Source organism: Poromitra crassiceps (genome assembly GCF_964638095.1).
Source record: "Poromitra crassiceps genome assembly, chromosome: 22".
Classification (NCBI taxonomy): Eukaryota; Metazoa; Chordata; class Actinopteri; order Beryciformes; family Melamphaidae; genus Poromitra; species Poromitra crassiceps.
The window spans coordinates 16,397,571-16,420,132 of NC_139647.1; the positions used below are offsets into that span (position 1 = coordinate 16,397,571).

Below are 22,562 nucleotides of genomic sequence, written 5' to 3' on the forward strand. Positions count from 1 at the left end.
GTTAACGACAGATTCTAGTTACATAGATGATCAACGGTGTGTATGACAAGATTAATTTTGCTGGAGTAATTAAAGTGATTACATAAAAAAAAAACTACAGGCAATTTGATAGCATCCTGTGAATGCTGCACTACTGTTCCTGATTGGTTCTCTTCACTAAGAAGTTATTGGTTTAAGTTCAGTTCCCTCCAATTAGCCCTGTGCGCAGCATTTTAACTGGAAAGCCTCCACTCTGGCTGTAGTTCCATGGATTAGATGAGCTGGTATTGTTGACCAATCAGGGTCCAGTGTTCTGCTTTGCTTTCAATTAAAAAAATGTTTTATGGTTAAGTAGTGCATATATTATATATATATATATATATATTGACGTCCCACAGGTCTCCTGCGACCCCCCTCATTCACCATATTTTCCTCCTTCCAGATTCTGGATAGAAGAGACATGAAGCCACAGTCCCAACATACTGTATGTTGGGCCAGTGTCGACATGGAGTGCACAACACTTAACTTCGCACCAAGAAAATAATCATTCAGATCACGTTCCCAAAAAAACGACCTTTATTGAATGATGGACATAGGATATTTGGGGGGAAAAAATGTATACTTTAAAATACACAGGATTAACAGTTTAAAAAACAAAATAGAAATAATAACTATTTACAAAATACAAATTGATTAAATTTGTAATTTAATTGTATTAAAAATCCTTTATTATACAGGGATACCAAACCAAAGAGAAAACAAACATTTGTGGAGTCGTTGATAAGTCCGTTAATATGGCTCGCCTCCAGAGGGACACCTCTGTCCAAACGGAGAGAGGGTCTGCTTCCTGGATGCCACCGGGATGTTGTCTACTTCCGGTTGGCCTGCGCCACTAAACAATATTTACAAAATAAAAATTGATTTAAAAGCGAATTAAAACTATGTAAAATATACAGGGTTAACAGTTTAACACGTTCACTGCCAATGACGTGTTTTTACGTCAAACAAAATCCAACGGTTGACTGCCAATGACGTGTTTTTACGTCAAAAAAAAGAAAAAAAAAAAATTTGACCGTGGGATGACCCTTTTACATCTCTTATATAAATATTGAAGCCACCGAACGTGTACAACCCATTCCACCGACCCACTAAGTGGCGACAGTGCTCTCCTGACTAGAGGAAGGCAAGCAAAAAGCAGTGTGAGGAAGCCAGTCTCATGAAAATGGATTGGCGAAAACGCTTTCGTTTTCGCGCTGATTGCTGGCGGTGCGGAATTGCAAATTTGCATAATAGATTACGGGTGGAACACACTTTGAAACACGCAGCATAAATATGACCAGAATCGCAAAAGCTTCATCAAAGCTCTCAACCGAAACTCCAAGAAATGGGCGAGCCCCCTCCAGACTTGCACAGCGGCCGCCAGCAGACAGGCACAGTAGCAGCAAAGCAGTGAGCCTGGTGACGCGAGGTTACAGCAGCAACAGAAACGAGCTTGTGACACGCCCGCTGCAGCCAAGAAGAACACACACGGAGGGAGGAGTTTGAAGGAGAGGGGTGTTTCCTGCTGTTATGGAGGAAATGACTGTTCAAAACTATTGTTTAGATGTCTGACGTCTTACTGATGCCAAAAATGAATGGTTAAAGTGACTGTCCTATCGAATTTCACAAAAAGCCGTTTATCTCAGAATAAATTTTCAGACGCTGAAACCATGCTGTATTCAACTGCTAATGCTTACATAACTACTAACTCTACAAACTAACTCTTTTAGACAGAGAAAGCACACATTCTATTAGTTCTTTTGAGATATTGTGTGTTCACAAAATCCTAACAGAAACGAATCCTCGGCTCTTGAAAGATGAGCCAGAATCCTCAAAAAAAAAACTTGGCAGAAGCTAACTACAGTATTGAAAAACAGCTGGCAGTGAATGTGTTAACCACTAAACAATATTTACAAAATAAAAATTGATTTAAAAGCGAATGAAAACTGACGCATATCTGACTCCCACCCCTGAGTGCACGCCATTGGCCAGGGAGGTAGTCGTGGGCGGGGCGGAGGGGAGGGACAGGATGCCAGCCGGCTGGTGCGTGAGCTGAGGGGAGGAGGGGCTCTCAGTGGGCAGGATGTAATGGAATCAGCTAATCAATCTCATTAGTCAGTAGTTGGTGAAAGAAGGAGGTTGCTGCACAAGTTTGGCTCGATACAGTTTTTTGACCATCATCATTTAACTTGTAGTAGTAGTAGAAAACTTTAATGTCCTCCAAGGAGGCAATTTGTTGTACAGCACAGTACTTGAGGACACAGACACATTAACATACACAACTCATAAAAATCATAAAATCATCTGTAGTGGTCAAAAAATACTACAAAAATACGCAATAATGCTGTGTATTAAAGTGCACGTGTTAGCAGCCCTGCATATTTAAAGTGCACGTGTTAGCAGCCCTGCATATTTAAAGTGCATATCTGATAACAATAAAACAACAAATAAAAACTTCAGCTTCCCTGAAACTCACATCTTATTTAGCTGGATGATTGACATGGGGATAAATGAATGTTTCGCTCTGTTGGTTCTGATCTTGGAATACTTTTGGACTACTGTTCTGTGAAATATTGTTTCTTGGACACTCATTTGGATTATTTCTACAGAAAGTTGTTTTGCTTTGGACCTGTGCATTTTCGCTGTAAAAGAAAGGATTGTTCACACCTGCTTGGAGAAACCAGTAAACGGTTAAAGTTATTTTTCTGACTCCGTGTGGATCTGTGAGTAATCTCTCTATAACTTCAAGTGGATACAGTGAAATGCAAGGGATAAGAGGTGTGTCAAAACCACAGACAAGCTAGTCATGCAACCATGTGGCTCACAAGGTTTATTTGATAAAATTGCCACTACATACAGGATTAACAGTTTAAAACACATAAAACAATATTTACAAAATACAAATTGATTTAAAAGCTAATTAAAACTGGTTAAAACGCTGGTTGAAACCACCGGGATGTTTACTTGCGGTTGGCCTGCGCCTGGCCGATCACAGTGTTGTTCACCTGCAAAAGAATAAACACAAACTATTGGATGGAAAAGCATTAACACACACTTAGCGTTACCAACCTTGGATCCTCTTAACACCATAATATCATCAATCAGTGACGTTCAACGCATTCCAGCATTATTTTGTGATCAAGTGTTGTAATGTACATTTCTGCTTTACACCCTTTCACAAATATCACAAAGTCTGCCACGATACGACTTAGGGGTCTGTGATCGATATGAGGCGGTCATATGCCCATTTAACGCAATCAGCACAATAACTACAAAATGTAATACCTCATCAAATTATAAAGACTTTAATAGTTTAAGGGTCTAAATTTCCCCTAAATTGGTTAATACTTTTCAGGACCCTGGACACGACAGTTTTTTCAGGATACAGGATACCCTGTGAATGATACACCACTGCACACAGACAGCTGGAGTTCTGTTACAGCCCAGCCAATCAGAGGCTTGCCCCAACCTTTCTTGTGGCAAAACCCAGAAATGCGGACTTGCGATTCAGACCCCACAGTCGCTGAAGTGACGACCTAAGTTGTCGGGTCTGACCATGTGAGATTAACCTCGATGTGATGCCACATGATCCATGTTGGCCAATTATCCGTCCATAGGAATGAGCAAAGAAATGCCAAATAAATGATCTAGGTCAATAAATGATGCAAGTACTGCTACTGACCTTCGATGCGAATCTCAGAATTCAGGGTTTCTCCAAGGCTGTCTGGCTCTGGGGCGATGTGGTAACTTGCTTTGCGCTCCTGGATGGCGTTGTGGAGCCGGCGACGCTCCATCTCGCGTGCATGAAGCTCGCCTTTCTGCTCCTCCAGGCTCTCCCTTATGTCCTTGTTGTCGCCCTCGGAGGCCTTCAGAGCGTCCTCAAGGCGGGCCTTATCAGACTGCGTCTGTGAGAGCTCCATCTCGCGGGCATGAAGCTCTTCTTTCTGCTCCTCCAGGCTCTCCCTTATGTCCTTGTTGTCGCCCTCGGAGGCCTTCAGAGCGTCCTCAAGGCGGGCCTTATCAGACTGCGTCTGTGAGAGCTCCATCTCGCGGGCATGAAGCTCTTCTTTCTGCTCCTCCAGGCTCTCCCTTATGTCCTTGTTGTCGCCCTCGGAGGCCTTCAGAGCGTCCTCAAGGCGGGCCTTATCAGACTGCGTCTCTGTGTTAGACCTTCTGTCAGTCTGTGTTTATGCACAGACTGTACAAACTGTCTCTGTTTCTTTTGTCACGGACTTGACAGACTCTGCTGGTAGTGTAAGTGTCCACCACATGCAGGTGCTGCTGGGCTGGATTCTGTTTGGAGCTCAGAGCATCTCCGTGACTCTGTGCTCATCCTGGACCTTGTCCTTGAGGACGTCACATTCACTCGTCACCACATGCAGGTGCTGCTGGGCTGGATTCTGGTGTTGAACTAACTGTGCCAGCAGCAAGCCAGCTTATATCTCCAGACAGAACTGCATTAGCAATCAGCTCAGTGACTGCAGGTGTTCAGCCTGAGGTAAGGAGGAGCAGAGGAGATCAATTAAGCAGCAGTTTTCACATAGAATGTAAACACATGAATGTGCCACAATAATACATACCATGTGTATTCGTTATGGACTGTCCATGGCCACACGCAACAGCATGTAACATGACGTTAGATGACATTTACTCAATTTCCCCCATGGTGATCAGCTGTTCTGATTCTGACGATACCGATCATGGGGAAAATTCCCCATTATTTAGCTACTGGCGTGGAACAGGCAGGTCCAGCACATCCTGGCCTCTGCCAACCCCAGCGGCCGAGCCTCCGTCTGGGACCTCCGCAAGAATGACCTCATCATTAAAGTTAGCGACCACAGCAACAGAGTACGTTGTTTCGGCCGCCCACTGCGCTTAGATGAAGACATGGACAGGCTACTTAACAACTTGTTTTCTGCTGATGTCCAGTGTGTCCTATACTGCAACAGTCTCAAATGTCTTACACGATCCTTGGCCATGTCTTCATCTTAGATGCATTGCTCTGGGCTGGCCTGGAACCCAGAGGTGGCGACCCAGCTGGTCTTGGCTTCGGAGGACGACTGGTTGCCCATCATCCAGATGTGGGACTTGCATTTCGCCACTTCCCAACTCAAGCTATTAGAGAATCACACACGGTAAACCGCCGCATTGAGTTTTGCCACAAAATCGGCATAAAGGCAACAGTTCTCCTCTGTGGTTGAAAAGATCAGCAGATTGTTCAGGGGGGTCCTGGCTATCGCCTGGAGCTTGGCCGACCCCGAGCTGCTTCTGAGCTGTGGCAAGGACAGCCGGATCCTGTGCTGGAATCCAAACACGGCGGAGGTAAATGCTGGAATCAAAGTCGACTATACCGATGAAGACTTCAGACAAAAAAATGCCCTCTGTCTTATTGTTTTCCCCCTGACTTCATCTTCTGATCGCATCTCCAGGTTGTGTATGAGTCGCCCACCAGCACGCAGTGGTGCTTTGACGTCCAGTGGTGCCCCAGGAACCCGGAGATGCTGTCGGCCGCGTCCTTCGACGGACACATCGACATCTATTCCATCATGGGGGGCAGCAGCCAGGCCCAGAGCCAGAGGCGCGCCGACCAGGTAAGGCAGAGTCCTCTGCAACAGCACATTTGCAACTGCGCCTTTGTTTTTGTCCGCGCCTCTTCAGATACTGTGTGATCGCGTGATGCTGCCTGCCAGGCATTTGGCGAGCATTCTGACACACTCAATCCACACTTCTACTGTTGAACTGCCCTTCCACTCATAGCTAGGCCTGGGTAGCGGTACCGTTAAGGTGTCAACCGGAATAGTCTCTCAAAACAGACGCGTTGGCTCCCGCAATTTACAAATGCTCTCGTCTACCCGTCTGTGCTTCGCAGCTCTCAAAGTCTGGCCTCAACTCTGGGAGGACTGTCTGCAGAAACTGCAAAGCAGATAAGCCAATCAGCGACCCGCCTCGTAGTTGACATCGTAACCGGCCAATCAGAACGTCGCTAGCAAAACGGTAACAACAGCAGAGTTTTGGGCGGAAAATATGTTTGTGAAGTTCTCCCGAGTGCATTTGGGTTTGACTGGATCCAACGCTGATTGGCTGAAGGAGCCCAACTTCCGCCCACTGCACAGACTATTGTGGAGGCTTCAGGCCAGACAGGAACAAAGAACCAAATGAAATGTGAGTTCACGTGACCGGCTGGTTTACCAGGCTACCAATCACCTGCCTCTGTTCTGTTCGCGAGATTCGTGATTGGTCGAATATCATCAAACTTCTTTCCGGTCTGGAGTTTTTTCTTTTCTTTTCTTTAGAAGATGACAACTTCCTATGTCCAAATTTTAATGGGCTGAAGTACAGACTGTCTCTGGAGCATTTGAAGAGTGTGGAGACTGGCTTGAGAGACTGCAACCAAAATAACCCAGTACCAAGTAGTATCGAAACTTCTCCAGTCAAACGATACCTGCATTCGATCCTTTTTGTACACAGAATCACAGATCTAGAAAAAGAAAAAGCATAGTTGCAGCCAATCACCGCAAGTGTTCTTCGATTTAATGTGACATGTGATCGGCCCAGTACCACAGAGCAGCTACAACCCATTCAGTCTGTGCTGGTGAAGTCTAGCGCAGTGTATGTGACGGGGTTGCCAGCTCAGTGTGCCGAAATGCCACCAAAACATTCAAAAGTATGGCAAAAAAGGGTATGGTATCTGTATCACCTTAAGGGTACTGGTATTGGTACTGGGTCTGGCATCGTCATTTTTTTAACGATATCCAGCCCTACTCACACGTCCTTCTTTATCAGAACCACACATGATGAGCTCTATATTTCATTTTGTGGCATCTCTAAATCGTTGAAGGTATATCGGTTTGACTCCAGCTGGGCTCTGGGTGTCTGTTACAGATCAGCAACTCGTTTGGGAACATGGATCCTTTTTAGTCCAGGCATTTTACGCAAATATGTGGGTCAACCTCACACTAATTGCAACAAAACCAAACTCAACTGATTTTGTATCCTCAATATGTCCTCAATGAAGGAAAAAAAGTGTTAAGGAAATGTATGAAGGGAAAGTTTTGAAAATGACCTAAATATGATGGTAGCCTATGGAAGCCTATGGAAGCCTTTTTTTTTTTTTTTTAATGTGCCATAAATCTCATCATTTATATCCTGTATGTGTTTTTTGCTTCAAGGAGAAAAAAAAAAAAAAAAAAGTTAAAAAATAAATAAATAAACGTTTTTGGTAGCATCATATAGGTAATTTTCAAAATTTTCCCTTCATACATTTCCTTAACACTTTTTTTCCTTCATTGAGGACATATTGAGGATACAAAATCAGTTGAGTTTGGTTTTGTTGCAATTAGTGTGAGGTAGAGAGCTGCAAACCCGAGGGTACCCTCGCGGGCCCCTCGGGCCTGCCTAAACGGGCCCGGGCCGGGCTCGTTTTTTATTTTATTTTTATTAATAGGTCCGGGCCGGGCCGGGGTCGGGCCGTTTTTCAATAATTAAATAAAATAACGTTGTATTACTCGCTTGATTTTACACAGCAGAGCAGTCACACAAAGAGGAGGAGCGCACACTGCACAGACACTCGCCTAGCCACAGCCACACACACACAGACACACACACCCTCACCGTGACGTTAGTCTGCCACTCCGTCAGCGTAAAAAACAACAACAAAACAAGCCGCGTGTCCGTGTCCGTGTCGTGAGAGAGAAATAAGATCGATGGACATAAAACAAAGTTTGCGAGGGGAGAGTTAAACAGTCCCCACTGCAGTAGGGAAAGCTCATTTCAACCTGTTCAAAATGAACCCATCTACCATACATTGTGAGGACACTAATGTGACGTTATTCAATGCAGCTATAAACGGTAAGTCTGCTGTTTTAATTTCGATATGCTTGAGTGACATAATGTTTCAGTTTGTGGGCATTGTTGCTGTTGGCAATTAAACGATCTAACGTTCTCTTTCTCGAGACAATATGTGTGGATTTTGATAGGCCACGGTAGCATGTGTGAGAGGGGGAGAGAGAGACAGAGAGAAAGCTGCAGTGTTTGTCTTTAGGCAACACAGTCTAGCAACGAGTTCAGCGGCGCGGCAGCATGCACAGAGAGGGAGAGAGAGATGTGTCGTCATATCGTGATATTGATGTCGGGCCTCGCAACGGGCTCGGGCCAATTAATTTCATGACTCATCCGGGCCGGGTCGGGCACGGGCCTGCATGTCACGGGCCGGGGAGGGCTCGGGCCGAAATTTCAGGCCCGCGCAGCTCTCTAGTGTGAGGTCAAGTGACATTTTTACTGGACTATTTGGGACAGGACAAGTGCTGCCCCCTCTGCAGTTGCCCCAGACCACCACCGCCCCTCCGACGTCACTCAACCCCCTGAAGAAGCCGCCCAAGTCGATCCGCAGACCTGTAGGGGCCTCGTTTGCTGCGAGTCCCATTTCTTTACCTTTCATGAGACATGTGTTTCGTTTGAGTGGACACGTTTTAACATCCGAAGTGCTTCCGTTCATTTGGCTTTTCCCCCCACTCGTAGTTCGGTGGGAAGCTGGTGTCTCTGGAGAACACCAAGCCCAACCCCCAGCAGCCTCAGCCCACTACACACATCGTACACGTCAGCCAGGTTGTGATGGAAACGACCTTGTTGAAGCGATCCGATCAGCTGCAGACGACACTGCGTGCGGGCAACTTTGTGGATTTTTGCCAGGCCAAGATAGACGCAGCTGAAAATGGGTTTGAAAAGACTGTTTGGTCTTTCCTCAAGGTATGAAATTCACTATAGACTGTTTCAACTTGACAACAAAAACATTCTAAACTGAACCCCAGCTCACTTCCTGTTGCAGTGTTTGCCATGGACAGAAAATAAGACACATTAAAGTGGAGGAGTGACCATTCCGTGAAAACTGTCTATAGCTGTGGAAAAGAAAATGAGAATAAACTGAGAAAATTTATTTAGTTAAGTAATCTGAACTAATACTAATAACAATATAATATAAGCCATAGAAGTAGAATAGAAATAGAAATACATAGGCACAAATAACAGTTTTCTCCCAATGGAAAGGTACAGGTTATAAATAACAAGAGAGGCTTAGTTCCTCGTTTAGACCATTTGGTTCAACAGTATTTAGGCTGTGAATCCAAAAGAAAACTGTTATTTGTGCCTATGTATTTCTATTTCTATTCTACTTCTATTCTATGGCTTATATTATATTGTTATTTATAAATGTTCACTGTGCTGTTTGAGTGCTATTGGCTTACCGGGTTTGGGCACCTCCCATCCCTAGCAGCCAATGACGGACTGCGATGTGTATTGGGGAGGCTTTTTAAAACAAGTTGTTTTGTTTGTCACCCTATTTGACTCTGATGAAGACGCAGCAGGCGTCGAAACGTTAGTCACTGCACCTTAAATAAAACAATTTTCCAGTGAATCGTGTGCTCCAGGATCCTCTTTGGTTTGTCCATTGAACTTTTGTCGTGTAGGCACAGGCCCACCCACTTCTTGCCCTGGCCCACCCAAAAAAAAAAAAAAAAAAAAAAAAAAAATTGGTTGTTTTCTAGAGGCAAACTTGCTGCTGCCTTGCTAGCTAATGGTTTGTAGCTTAAAAACGCAGGGCACATCATCTCCAGAGTCTAATGCATGACGACTTCATGACATGTAGGAATTTTGCGCGCTTTACGCGCAAAGTTTCGTCATGCAATTGCCCCACCAATTTTATCCAGGCCCACCCATAATTGAATTTCTGCCTACGCCCCTGCTTTGCAGTCAGTGCTTCAGTGAGCGACTTGTTCTTCCCTAGCACAGGAGTTTTGATCTCCAACAGCACGTCCGTGTTGAGGACTCCATCAGGACTTGCTGCAAGCCATGGCTCCCCCGGCCAGACCACCAATCGATGCTGTAGCCCTTGTCCTGCAGCACCTGCCTGGCTTGTTCCTCACCCTCCACCCCTTGCCGGGTTGCAGCATTGCCACGGAAGGTTGGGTGTAGATGCTCTGCCATGAACTTGTCAGGTGCCGTGGTGGAGCGCATATGCACCCTTTTTGCTGTGCTTCCTGTAATGCGCACCCTCCGCATATCATGCCACAGCTGTTCTTGGCTGAGCTTTCGTGTGCCGCTCAATCTCCATCAACTGGGCTGGTGACCTGTCGATGAATTCCGTGTAGAAGGCTCTGCACTTGACGCAGGCGAGCGGTGTGTGATGCTGCTCATCATGGGGTAGAAGCGACGGAGATGGTGTTTTCTCCACAGTTGGAGCGGATGGAACAGGCAGCATTGAAGCATTGCTGCGGGAGCCCATGGGGTGGGGAAGTAAACACTGCAGCCATAGGTGAGGCAAGCACACTCTTCTTCCACTCCTCATGCGTCATGAAGACCTTGGCTGGAGCTGGGTTTGGAGCACCTGAAGATGAGCTTGATTTGGATGGTGACTTGTGCAATTTATGGCGGGTGTGGCGTTTGTTATGAAAATCGTGGACGTTAGACTGCTAGTCTTTGTAGTTCATTGTATTGCACATGCCCTACATCACACCGTATATAACTATATAACATACCGGCTCATAATTCTGTATTCTCTACTGTTAAAGACAAATAAATGAACAAATACATAAATACAAATGTTTTTCCCTTTATCTAAATAGTTGTGAATAATTACACTCTATAAAAGCACTATCAATTTGTTTTATTTACAAATGTAACACATAATATAAAAGTAAACACAACATTGATATAAATGGTACATTTCAGAGAATTTTCCTGACAGCTCAAAAGACACATTGCCACTTTGTTCAAGCAAATACATGTACATGTAGAGCAGACCACATGATGCGGCCCGGATGATGGTTCTGCCTGGCCCAGGAGGAAGACAAACCACACCATTTTACTTATGAAGCTAAAAAATCAAATGAGATGACCTAAATTGAGTGATTTTCAATATAATAAATGCTGAAGAAATTAGAGGTTACGGCACGACAATATTTTTTGGGCATGCGGCAACAATCTGGGTTCCTCAAGTGGCCCCCCCATGAAAAATAATTGCCCACCTGTGTTAGAGCATAGCAATAACACAAGGTACAGTATTAGTCATATACTTACCTTACCGTAGGTGAATAACAAAACCGTTGTTAGGTTGAACAGTGGCCTACGTGCCATATAAAGTCTGCAAGAGGCTAGATGATAGTGTAAATTGAAAGAAATGGCAAGTGTCTTGTGATATTATTCTGACTGAAAGATGCTAACTGAGGTGGCAAGGACACCGAAAATCAAGATATTCAACCAAGCAATCCTGGAAGGGGGAAAAAAGAAAAAAGGCATCGTCTTTAATCTCCCCCCTTGGGAGATTTCTTCACAGCACTGCTGCGCCAACAGTTAACGAGGCAAAGTTTTATCGAAGCATCCCACCAATGCTAATCCATTTTTGTGGCAATGGCAGAATTTGGCCCAACACCGGATCGGCATGTCAGGAGTCGGTGCCGGTCGTTGGGCTGTTGCCTGTTTCCATGGTGATGCTCTGTTTCTCGCTCAACGTCTTGACCATGGTTGCCGCAGGAGATTGGAGCACTTTCCGTGAAAGCCTCATCCTGCCATCTGTTGGGTCCCGTCCAAAGTACTTGACCTGTTGGCAGACGTCCAGGCACAGACAAGCAGTCCCAAATGTAAACGAGGGGCCAACAATTTGAGGTAAAGCGCAGCAGCTACTTTTGACAACTGTCTCCAGTTACTGATGACTTACCTGTATCTGTTGTCCCACCTCTAAACCCAAAGCACTTGGATGTTTGATCTAAAAGAAAAACAGACAAATTGAATGTTGTGTATTCAGGGATTTAATAACTAAGTCATTTCCCCCAAATTAATAGACAACAGATACAATTTGCAGCCAGTAAAATACACATAAAAAGCACTCGTTCTTTACCCATTTCATACACAACAGAGCCAAGTCAAATAACGTTGTTTTTCGTTCGCTTTCTTAGGTAAGGTATGTTTATTTATATAGCACATTTAATGCACAACGGCAATTCAAAGTGCTTTCCATAAATTAAATCAAAACAAAGACAGGTGCCCAATTGTTGGCACATGGGACAATAGAATTAGTGCCAGAAATGTTACATACTCAACAAAGAGTAGCAGTAGTAGTTTTGGGTGGTGATATCTTAGCTAATGACATGTTAATACGTTTCAGCTTAATACGCAGAAAAGAGAATGTTTGGCAACCACAATGTGATCTAGGCCTAATATGTACAGTTAACAGGGGGTTCCCTCTGCCTTTCCGAAGCCCTGCCACTCCGAACGTTAACTTCCATTATTCGGACTGGCGGTCGTTCACCTTAGAAGCCGCAATGCCGACCTTAGGTTTAGGCGTGGGGGTGGGAGAGGTTAGGTTTTGGGTTAGGGTCTGGGGGAGGTTAGGTTTAGGCATGGAGGGAGGTTAGGTTTGGCGTGGGGGCTGGGAGAGGTTAGTGAAAAACGGGGAATATAGACCCCCTTTCTGAGTGCCGATATTTCGGAGTGGCAGCACGTCGGAGTGGCAGCATGTAACCAGTTAACAGATGCCCGCACGTACACACACGAAGACAAACACGCAGGTGCAGATGGACTAACCCGTTTGTGGTCCAGCTGTGAGCACATACACACACAAAGACAAACACGCAGGCGCAGAGGGACTAACCCGTTTGTGGTCCAGCTGTGAGCACGTACACACACAAAGACAAACACGCAGGTGCAGATGGACTAACCCGTTTGTGGTCCAGCTGTGAGCACATACACACACGAAGACAAACACGCAGGTGCAGATGGACTAACCCGTTTGTGGTCCAGCTGTGAGCACATACACACACAAAGACAAACACGCAGGCGCAGATGGACTAACGCGTTTGTGGTCCAGCTGTGAGCACATACACACACAAAGACAAACACACAGGTGCAGATGGACTAACCCGTTTGTGGTCCAGCTGTGAGTTGTGCAGCAGGACAGCGCTCATATTGGGATAGAGTTTCACCATGACACCAATGTCCCTGAAGAAGAGGAACACGGGGACTTTAGGAGTTGTTTGGACACTGCATGTGTCTTACGCTGATATATTTCAGAGTGCTATTTGTCTGACTACTGAGGTCATGGATTCATGTATGTTTAAACTTCAGTGTTAATGACTGCAACCAATCAGCCTATTTCACTTCCCACCCAATTCACCCATTTTGTGTCTGAAAGGCAGGAAGTAAAACGGGTGCAAGCAGAACACTAATGAGGGTTTCCGACTTCCAATCCATTTAGGTGTTCCAGTGCTGGGGCCCTAATCAATGTCTTGCGTGCACCTGTTTTACTACCTGCCTTTTAGACACAAAATGGGTGAATTGGGTGGGAAGTGAAATAAAGGTTGTGTAAAATAAATAAATCAAATTCTTAACCGTGGGGTCCAGGGACCACCAGGGGTCCTTGAGGGCATCCCAGCAAATTGATGAATGGATAAACTCCATTATGTCATTTACAAGAACAATTATATAATGTAAGAGACTGACTATTTTGATGGCAGTTTCACTGTTATCTCTCCCTACAATAGAGACAGTCATGGAGTTCTCGACAAAATCATAACTAACAATAAAACATTCTTAGATTTGGGTCCGGCCGGGGGACAAAATGGCCTCCGTGGCTCTAATGTGGACGACATCAGCGGTTCTTCATATGAAAAAGGTTGAGAACCACTGGTGTAAATGACACAAGGCAACGGTTTGCAGTACCTTATCTCAGTGATGCTGGCAGTGTAGACGGCACCAAACTCCAGCTGCAGTTCTTGCTTCAGGACAAAACACGGGAATATACACACATTTAAATACTTTTATTTGGATCCAAAAGTAGGGCAAATATGAGAGATCAACATACACACACGCACACATCAATGTAAGACATTAAACTGTCTTGTGATGTCATTTCACACAAAAAATATGGTTTTGGATTCAACAGTGTTAAAGTGTATCTGTTAAATGTGGAGAAATCCAGAAGCTGAGAGACTCACATCATCTTTGCAGATGTCACTGATGAACTCCTGAGCTTCATTCATTGCTCCTGGCGTCGGCGCGAACACAGAGAAGGTCTCCTCATCCACCTGGTTTATTGTCACACCTCAAGAAAGAAAAACAACATTTGTTGCAGTTTCAACATTATCCCAAGGAGTTTGTATTATGTGGCAGACTAAAAAAAAACAAAGAAAGAGAGTGACACTTGCTTAGTGCCAGGCTGGAAGTCATGATACTGGAACGAAGGGTTCCTAACAGTGTGAAATGTACACTGGCATGCTGTACTGGACATACTCATTTTGAATGTCTCTCAATCATCTGTGTCCGTCAAAAATTCCTCCTATAGTAAATATAAAACTGAAGCCCCATCTCATTTTAAATGTTCAAATGTTCATTGGTACATAAACCTTGCAACCTTGCATGTTACCTGTTTGAGCTTGCAGCCTGCGAAGGTTGTAACCTCCCGGGCCGACGAAGCGAGCTCGTCTGGAGGCAGGCACCCGGACGTTTTCTACAGAGACAATAAAAGTCAGAACAGAAGAAGACCTGTGCATAAAGGACATTTTCTACAGAGAAAATAAAAGTCAAACACATCAGAACAGAAGAAGACCTGTGCATAAAGGACATTTTCTACAGAGAAAATAAAAGTCAAACACATCAGAACAGAAGAAGACCTGTGCATAAAGGACATTTTCTACAGAGAAAATAAAAGTCAAACACATCAGAACGGTAGAAGACCTGTGCAAATTTCCACTTTCCTTAAACGCACAAAATCAAATAACCAGTCAAACACAAATCTTACCAACAACAGGTCCGTTCTCCTTCCTAGTCGCCCTGGGTTTTGTTATACTTTTGTTCATGATGGCTAAGATCTCCTTCTTTGCCACTGGAACACAGTCATATTGAAACATGTGACAATCGACAACAAACCAACTACAGTATAAATAAATGAATTGTCTTCTTCTGGGTAAAATTGTGAAAGATTTGCCGGCGTTTGGAATTACCTGTAGCCTGTTGGATAGCCTCCATGACCAGCTTCAGGGGTAGACCTGGAATCTTCACGTCAGCCTAGAGGTCAGAGAATGGACTGATGGAATAGGATAAATTGTCTTTCGTGGATAAATCAGTAAGGGTCACTATTAGTAGTGTCTCTACAGTGGTACTGGTAGCAGTAACAGTTCATAACGAATTGGAAACTTGATTCATTCTATTCACCTTATTTAGAAGAGACAGTCTGGCTTGAGAGACTAACGCGAAGTGTAAACACAATCGGAAGTTCTGATTGTGTTTACATGTACACTTCCTGTGACTTATAAACCTAGTCTGACTCATAATGTGAGTCAAACTAGGTTTGACCAGGTGAGTCAGACTAGATTGAGCAGGTAAAACAGCCGGCGTTTTGAACAGGAAGTCGTGACACAATGGGTCAAGTAGGTGCGGCTACATAAGGTGAATAAGTGAGGACGTTTACAATTAAAACTCAAAATCTGCTCGTCTCTTTATTTAACGTGCCACACAGCACAAAACAGCATGGAAAAGGCCTAGAGTGACATATGTAAAATGTATGTTGTTTTGGCTGGAAAGATTATTCTTCAGTCAGGTAAATTTATTTTCGTTTACCAGCCATTTGTGAGACAAATGTTCAGCCAAAAGGTTAATTTCCAACACTGGCTATGGGTGATCATCAGCCATGGAACATTACCTGTAAGGCATTGATACCCTTGCTTGTTCCTGCCAATTTGAAGTCCATGTCTCCGAGGTAATCCTCTATTCCCTGTTTAGAAATGAAATATTCAAAATATTCATGAAACATCCTGACATTTGATGATGAGAAATGGTCGACCACAATCACAGCACAAGCTATAAAATACCAGAATGTCAGTCAGTAATCTGTAGTCTTGGATCTCGGCAGGTTTCTCTGGGTTGGGTTTGGAGATGAGGCCGATGGCGACTCCTGCCACAGCGGAGGAGATGGGCACACCTGGGGGAAACAGATTTGGACGTTTCAGCCACCAGAAGCTTTACACATTTCTGCACAACAGAAGATAATAGCAGATATTAAAATAATTGAATATGATGTGTACGGTAATACAATGCCATTTGGAATATTTCCTGTTCTGTTTTTGTTATGATAAAATTATTTGACTGTTCAAGATTTGTTAGATTATTTGAAAATCCAAATAATATATAGTTGATGCCTGATAGTTGAGGAAATGTATTGGAGGCGAGCAAATCTTATTATCAGACAATACTTCAAGTTCAGTTCTTGCAAACAGTGCCAGCAGTGAAGGTACCTGCATCCATGAGAGCCAGGCTGCCTCCACACGCTGAAGCCATCGATGAGGAGCCTGAGAGGAAGAGAAAAGAGGGAGAGAGGTCCAAATGGTAAATTAAACGGACTCTGACAGTCAGCTGATCAAATATGTTCCTATATCTATGTTCCTATATATATAAATATCTCACCAGCCAATAAACACATTTCCTGGGTGATGCGTTCCCAGTCTGAGGAACTCACCGTTTGACTCCAGCACCTCGGCTGTGACTCTGATGGTGAACGGGAATTCTTTAGGAATGACCGGTCTCAGAGCCTTCTCAGCCAGGGCGCCTGGGAATATGCACACACACACACACACACACACACACACACACGGGCAGATATAAAAATGAAAGACATGGGTAGATATAAAATGCAACTTAAAGAGATGTGAAGTTTAAACACAAACCATGACCGAGCTCTCTCCTGCTTCCTCCCACCTTGCCAATCTCATTGGTTGCATATGGAGGGAACTGAAATGAAAGGCAAAGATCGTTTAAGTTCACTTCACAAACTAAAGTATATATATGATTAGAAATCGTCTAATCTATAAGGAGAAGGAAAACAGGATTTTACTCACTTCATAATGGAGCATGAAGTTCTTGTCTTTGATGCCACTGTTGCAAATAAAGTTGCAGCAAGGTAAATACAGCGTTAATTTTCTCATTGTCTCTATGATATAATAAGAATATGAGCGTGGCAGAAAATGAGCTAATAATAATAATTTCCAGTTGACTGCTCTGCATCCTCACACCAAGTGGGGAGAAAGAGCTTTTAAATACGCTGCCCCCTTAGATTCCTTCAGAAGGATTTAAAATTGCCAGAATTGGTCTCCCTTGCTGAGTTTGGCGGGATCCTGAAGGACATGGAACGTGAGACCATTGGTCAATGTCTTTGCAACTAGATTTGTAGAATCACATTTTATATTATTGTATTGCTGTATTGTTGTATGTTTCTATGTACTGTCGACATGTTGTGCTGCCTTCTTGGCCAGGTCACCTTTGTGAAAGAGATCATTGATCTCAATGGGTTTTTAACCTGGTTAAATAAAGGATAAATAAAAAATTAAAATAAAAAAGCTATTTACAGACAGTACGTATATACATGCTTTGCAGTTGCCCCTACGGCCTCTGCTCCAGGCTGTTCTGGGTGAGTAGTAAAACATAAAGTAAGCTGAAAATAACGTCCAGGTTGTAAAAAGAAAAGCCAGAATTCCCCTTTAATGTAGTTTGATGTCAGAAGTGAGAAGTGTGACTGTAACCTGACACCAGCTGATTGTCCTGATGCGCTAAAACTGTGAATGGAAACACTATGTGGTTTCATTTCCTGTGTGTGAAAATGAGTGCTTACTTTACCTCAAGGCTGTGGTGATGATATCTGCTTTGATACTGGACTCCAGTGAGTCAAACGTGACGCAGCACAGCACCTACAGGAAGAGGGAGAGGATGAGGTTGAAGCTACATCAGTTAAAACACAGGAAGAGGGAGAGGATGAGGTTGAAGCTACATCAGTTAAAACACAGGAAGAGGGAGAGGATGAGGTTGAAGCTAGATCAGTTAAAACACAGGAAGAGGGAGAGGATGAGGTTGAAGCTACATCAGTTAAAACACTTGTGTGGCTTTTTTCACCCTAAAATCAGTGTTTTTCAGTCGTGAAGGATTTTATTGAGCCCGGACAGACAATACAGACTAGTCAATACTGTGACCCTACAGAGCCTATATGACTAAGTCACGACGCACTACTTCTTACTAATTACAAATTCTTCCATTGTGTAAATCGTGAAACCTAAAGTGTCTTTCAAAATGTCAAAGAGGGCAGAAGCCAGCCACAAATGATCTTCAATCTCTCATCAAAAAGATTTGAGCACAATAGTATTGTTGTTGTTTTGTCAAATTCTTCCTTCAAAGTGAGGTTTGGTTTGCGGCCTTCGTCACGTGCCGACCCACACTACGTACCTGTGTTTGTCCTCTCTGGAACACAGCTGAGCCATGGAGTGTTCTGAAGATGTCCACATCACAGGAGATGTCCCTCAAAGCAGTCAACTCTCTCCCATCACACCTAATACACACACACACAAATATGAACACGCACACAAATGAAAACAGAAACGATGAAACACAAAATTAAATTTTTGCATCAGCTGTATGGATGTAAAATCCTCTCAGGAGAATCTATTATGATATAAGGCCCAGATTGAGTTTACCTCCTGTACTCATTAAGCACCAGACTGCGGAAGATGTCTTTGGACACAGTGTTGAAGGATTCGATGATCTCATAGTGTTCAGCTTGAGGGAATTTCTCTGTACGTGGGAAGGAAGGAATGAATTAAAGCAATCACACATTTAGGAAGCTAACGAATAATAATAATTATTATTATTATTAATAATTAATTAAGAAGTTTAAACTTAGTTTGGCTGCATGAAACATGTATTACAATGATCAAGAGATGATTAAGAGAAACCTGCTCTTTTGCAACAAAAACAAAACAGTGATCTCATAAATCCGGGTGAAAGCGATGATTTTTTAACGAGTTCACCCAATAAATCCATCTCATCATGAAGGTTACTGAAGCTGTAATTGATGACTTTTATGTCTTGAGGCAACTGTGAAGTGGATTGTGCAGAAGAGGCTGCAACTCACAATATTGATAAGGCGCTTTTAATATTCTCTTCGTGCAGCATAAATATTGATCTTGATCTACCTTTCAGGTCCTCCTCCGTTTCTAGCCGAACTTTGTTGATAGCGTCATCTCTTGCGATCTGAGAAAAGATTATTGTTATTTAGAGACACAAGAAGGTAGTCATCGGGGGCCAATGCCATATTACAGAAACGTCCTAACTTGCAAATCCTATCTGAACTGTGCGAAGGTGTGGAGATGCCTTTAAGTCATGATATGGGTGGGGCGTCTGGGTAGTGTAGAGCAGAGCCGTGTATATAGAAGAGTCGCGACATCTCCCTTCACTCCAATAGACCAGTTTTTTACTCTCAAGAGTTCCAAGAAGTAAGGTTCTGGATTAAGCAGCAGTGTCAAGTTGCAGCAAAATGGACAGTTTGTGTTGTACTTTGAAAGTTTTATTTTTTAAAGAATGAAATTGTACATTATCAGCTTTATTTTACCATGCAAAAGCAGCGCGAGACCCCTTCCTGGCTGTTCATTGGCTAATGAGTCACGTATTTTGGTCCTCCGCTGACGCCACTCTCTCTCTAAAATTGCTCTGGTGCAGAGGTAAAAGCACTTAGTAGGAAGTACTTCCGGCTTGTCCAGACGTTCCTACATACACAATTGGCCGTGTCTGCAGGTGGGAAGCCGGTGAGGTATGTGTCCTGTGGGGGGGAAAGGGGAACTGGGGGAATAGCGTAATCCTCCCACGCACTAGTCCTGCCCGTGAAACTCCTTGCTGTCAGGTGAAAAGCATTGGTGACGCCACATGTATCACAGGAAGCATGTGCTTGTCTACGGCTCTCCCCAGATCGGCAGAGGGGGCAGAGCAATGACCGGGACAGCAGGGGGGAAAAAACGTGTATGTCATGATATGGGTTAACAGAGGGCACGACTTACCTTATCATGAGTATAGTCGGTGAAAACGGCATAGATCTTGTCTGAAGCTAATCTGCATGTAGGAAAATCAAAATCACAAATCTTCACCCATAAACATAATCAACGCAATTTTTGTCACATACCGAATCTAAGAAAATAAATATAATGAGCATTCAAGTTAGCATATTGTGAACTCACTAACATGTTGATAGCACTTTCTGTGTTGCATAATGCACATCTCTTTTCATGTATCTCCCTAGCATGTCACCACTAATCCACTAATAAACTCAGAACTGACAGAAAACACGGTTTCCTCAGCGGTCTTACTGTCGCACGTGCTCCACCATGTCAGCCGGGGCGGAGAACATCTTGATCGGCGTGCGCTTGGTGACCTTCTGCTCTCGTGCCAGCTGCTGGATGGCCTGGATGATCTGCTGGGTGTGTTTGACTCCCACCTTCACCGCATGGCAGAAGTCCTGCTGCAGCACGTTCTCCGCCGACGCCTCGATCATCACTGACAGCCACAGAAACACATTGGAGAAGAGCGTTGTTACGGTGTCATCCTCTTTACATCCGATGTTTAGTTTCGTTAGCTCCATTTCATTTAGCTGCACAGTGAGTGATAGCAAAACGGAAAGTGGAAATGTCCCTAAATGAATGAAAATGTAATAAAACCTGTTAATGTAATATAAGTCAGTGACTAGATGGACAAATGTTATTGCATTATGTTATATCATTATCATTGTTAGCAGCAAACGTCTGTAACTTAACTGTTAGTGACTGTTTGTATATATACCTATATAAGCACCAATTCACAGTTAAATGACCCTTAATGTAATTAAATAAGTAAATAAACACCTGAGCTCCTATTGGAAGATTTACAGTGTCTGATATCTTACCCACTTGACTGCTGGGGGCTCCAGCCACAATCAGGTTGAGAGTGCTCTTTGCCATCTCCGCCCTCGTGGGGTTGACCACCATCTCTCCATCAAGCAAGCCCACACGCACAGCACCTGCACAACACACACACACACACACTAGAGTTTAACAAGCATACTCCAACTTCCCTACTATTCAACAGTCAATGGAGTTGAACAGACATGTGAAAGCTGAGGTTTAAGGTAAGTAAATCATTTCATCCTAAGTTGGCCTCAAATCTGTTGTGTGTTCCTCACCAATGGGTCCATTCCAGGGGATGTCAGACAGCGCCAGAGCAGCAGAAGCTTTAAGGAAAGAAAGAGGTGGGTTTTTAGCGAGAAACACTGCAAAAAAAACAAGATTCCACAACGACGTGGATGGCTGAGAATTTGCTCACCTCCGTTGATAGCCAACACATCTGGATCGTTGACGCCATCGACAGAGAGCAGGTTACACAGGATCTGCAGCGAGAACACACACACGCACACACACACACACACGCACACGCACACACACACGCACACACACACACACACACACACACACACACACACACACACACACACACACACACACACGCGCACACACAGAAGATGGAGGCACACTCATCTTTACTCAAAAGCCAAAGGGGGTCATAAAGTCATGCGTGAAGGTAAAGTAGTGAGAAACTGAACTGACCTGAGTGTCATAGAAGTAACCAGAAGGGAAAAGCGGTCTAATCGACCGATCTGAGAAACAGAGAAAACAGTAGAAGCCATTAAAGTATTCAAAACAACAGCATCAACACCTACAGCATCAGTACCGAGAGACCTGCTACACCGAAGAGCGTTTTGGGGCCAAATATCACAAGCTACACGGCTTATCAACTCACCTATAAGTCTGCTGGTGAGGATCTCGTGGTCGGTGGTGCGCATCTCTCGTCTCAGGTGGTTAGTGGGGATCCGCCCCGCAACAGCTGCCTTCTGCCTGTAGTCCACCTGTCAGTCAAAGCAGACATTCACCAAACAGCACTGATGTTACCATACAGCGTTCACTTCAGATGGCAACGGGATCTACTATTGGAAAAAGGGACCATTGCAAACCTATAGACATTAGATATGTGGCAAAAAACACTGCTGGTCACATTTATCAATTCAGTGACGCTTCTGTCTAACTCTCCTTCTTGCACTTATTTATAACAGGACTAAGGTCTAGCTCCACTGCATGGCATTCTGTAAAATTCTGCTAACACAAAACTACAAACAGCTCATTCTAAAAACAGGGGGGGGGGGGGGGTCTGGGAGTGTTGATCGGAGAACGTACCACAAGAGGCATGAATTGAGATGGAGAGGGCTTGGTTTTGCTCACAGCAGTCACCATCACAGAGGTATCTCCCAGCTTCAGAGAGAGAGAGAGAGAGTGAGAGTCCATTTGGAGACCAAGAGTTACATCATATGCTGTTTTTTTATGCTTTAGAAATGTTTATCTCGAGTCTCATTTGAGATGATACCAGAATGTTAGCAGCACCAGTTAAGTTGCTAAGATTAAAGGGTACTTATATTAGCACTAGATATCAAACTCTGGTAAAACAATGGTGTTGTTATACTTGCAGGCAACTGTACTGTGCGCACTGTTTTGTACACTGGCAGGGTCTGTACCTGGACTACAGCAGCTCCATCAGCAAATCTGGCAAGCCTCCCTGAAGAGATCTCCAGTTTCCTACATGGAAAAGGTCACAACATGTCACATTATCTGAGATATAAGTTAACACTTAGCGTTATGGGGGGTGGATACAGTAGTGTTATATAGCTA

The 22,562-nt window shown here is 44.0% G+C and overlaps 2 protein-coding genes across 2 annotated transcripts in view; one reads left to right on the plus strand and one right to left on the minus strand.

Moving 5' to 3' along the window:
- Positions 1 to 4,073: 4,073 nt before the first annotated feature.
- Positions 4,074 to 9,984, plus strand: LOC310796378 (protein transport protein Sec31A-like; the record flags this gene model as incomplete). Its single annotated transcript, XM_083658566.1, has 9 exons — positions 4,074 to 4,181; positions 4,744 to 4,866; positions 5,011 to 5,153; positions 5,241 to 5,340; positions 5,448 to 5,609; positions 5,888 to 5,895; positions 8,285 to 8,429; positions 8,536 to 8,763; positions 9,847 to 9,984. The coding sequence occupies 9 exons, from the start codon at positions 4,074 to 4,076 to the stop codon at positions 9,982 to 9,984; spliced, it is 1,155 nt and encodes a 384-aa protein (XP_083514692.1).
- Positions 9,985 to 10,716: 732 nt separating this feature from the next.
- pnpt1 (polyribonucleotide nucleotidyltransferase 1) overlaps positions 10,717 to 22,562 on the minus strand; it is a gene marked incomplete at its 5' end in the record, with an annotated part of 12,143 nt that continues 297 nt past the window's right edge. Inside the window, 27 exons of the mRNA XM_083657984.1 lie at positions 10,717 to 11,608; positions 11,726 to 11,773; positions 12,927 to 13,005; positions 13,726 to 13,781; positions 14,001 to 14,107; positions 14,429 to 14,512; positions 14,804 to 14,887; positions 15,006 to 15,069; positions 15,704 to 15,775; positions 15,873 to 15,982; positions 16,296 to 16,349; positions 16,517 to 16,606; positions 16,725 to 16,788; positions 16,896 to 16,932; positions 17,671 to 17,741; positions 18,271 to 18,373; positions 18,519 to 18,615; positions 19,017 to 19,074; positions 19,875 to 19,926; positions 20,181 to 20,367; positions 20,753 to 20,866; positions 21,029 to 21,076; positions 21,169 to 21,232; positions 21,450 to 21,499; positions 21,643 to 21,748; positions 22,074 to 22,148; positions 22,409 to 22,469. Of these exons, the coding sequence (XP_083514110.1) occupies positions 11,453 to 11,608; positions 11,726 to 11,773; positions 12,927 to 13,005; positions 13,726 to 13,781; positions 14,001 to 14,107; positions 14,429 to 14,512; positions 14,804 to 14,887; positions 15,006 to 15,069; positions 15,704 to 15,775; positions 15,873 to 15,982; positions 16,296 to 16,349; positions 16,517 to 16,606; positions 16,725 to 16,788; positions 16,896 to 16,932; positions 17,671 to 17,741; positions 18,271 to 18,373; positions 18,519 to 18,615; positions 19,017 to 19,074; positions 19,875 to 19,926; positions 20,181 to 20,367; positions 20,753 to 20,866; positions 21,029 to 21,076; positions 21,169 to 21,232; positions 21,450 to 21,499; positions 21,643 to 21,748; positions 22,074 to 22,148; positions 22,409 to 22,469 (2,191 nt within the window). The 3' untranslated portion in view covers positions 10,717 to 11,452. The remainder of the gene's footprint in view (positions 11,609 to 11,725; positions 11,774 to 12,926; positions 13,006 to 13,725; positions 13,782 to 14,000; positions 14,108 to 14,428; positions 14,513 to 14,803; positions 14,888 to 15,005; positions 15,070 to 15,703; positions 15,776 to 15,872; positions 15,983 to 16,295; positions 16,350 to 16,516; positions 16,607 to 16,724; positions 16,789 to 16,895; positions 16,933 to 17,670; positions 17,742 to 18,270; positions 18,374 to 18,518; positions 18,616 to 19,016; positions 19,075 to 19,874; positions 19,927 to 20,180; positions 20,368 to 20,752; positions 20,867 to 21,028; positions 21,077 to 21,168; positions 21,233 to 21,449; positions 21,500 to 21,642; positions 21,749 to 22,073; positions 22,149 to 22,408; positions 22,470 to 22,562) is intronic.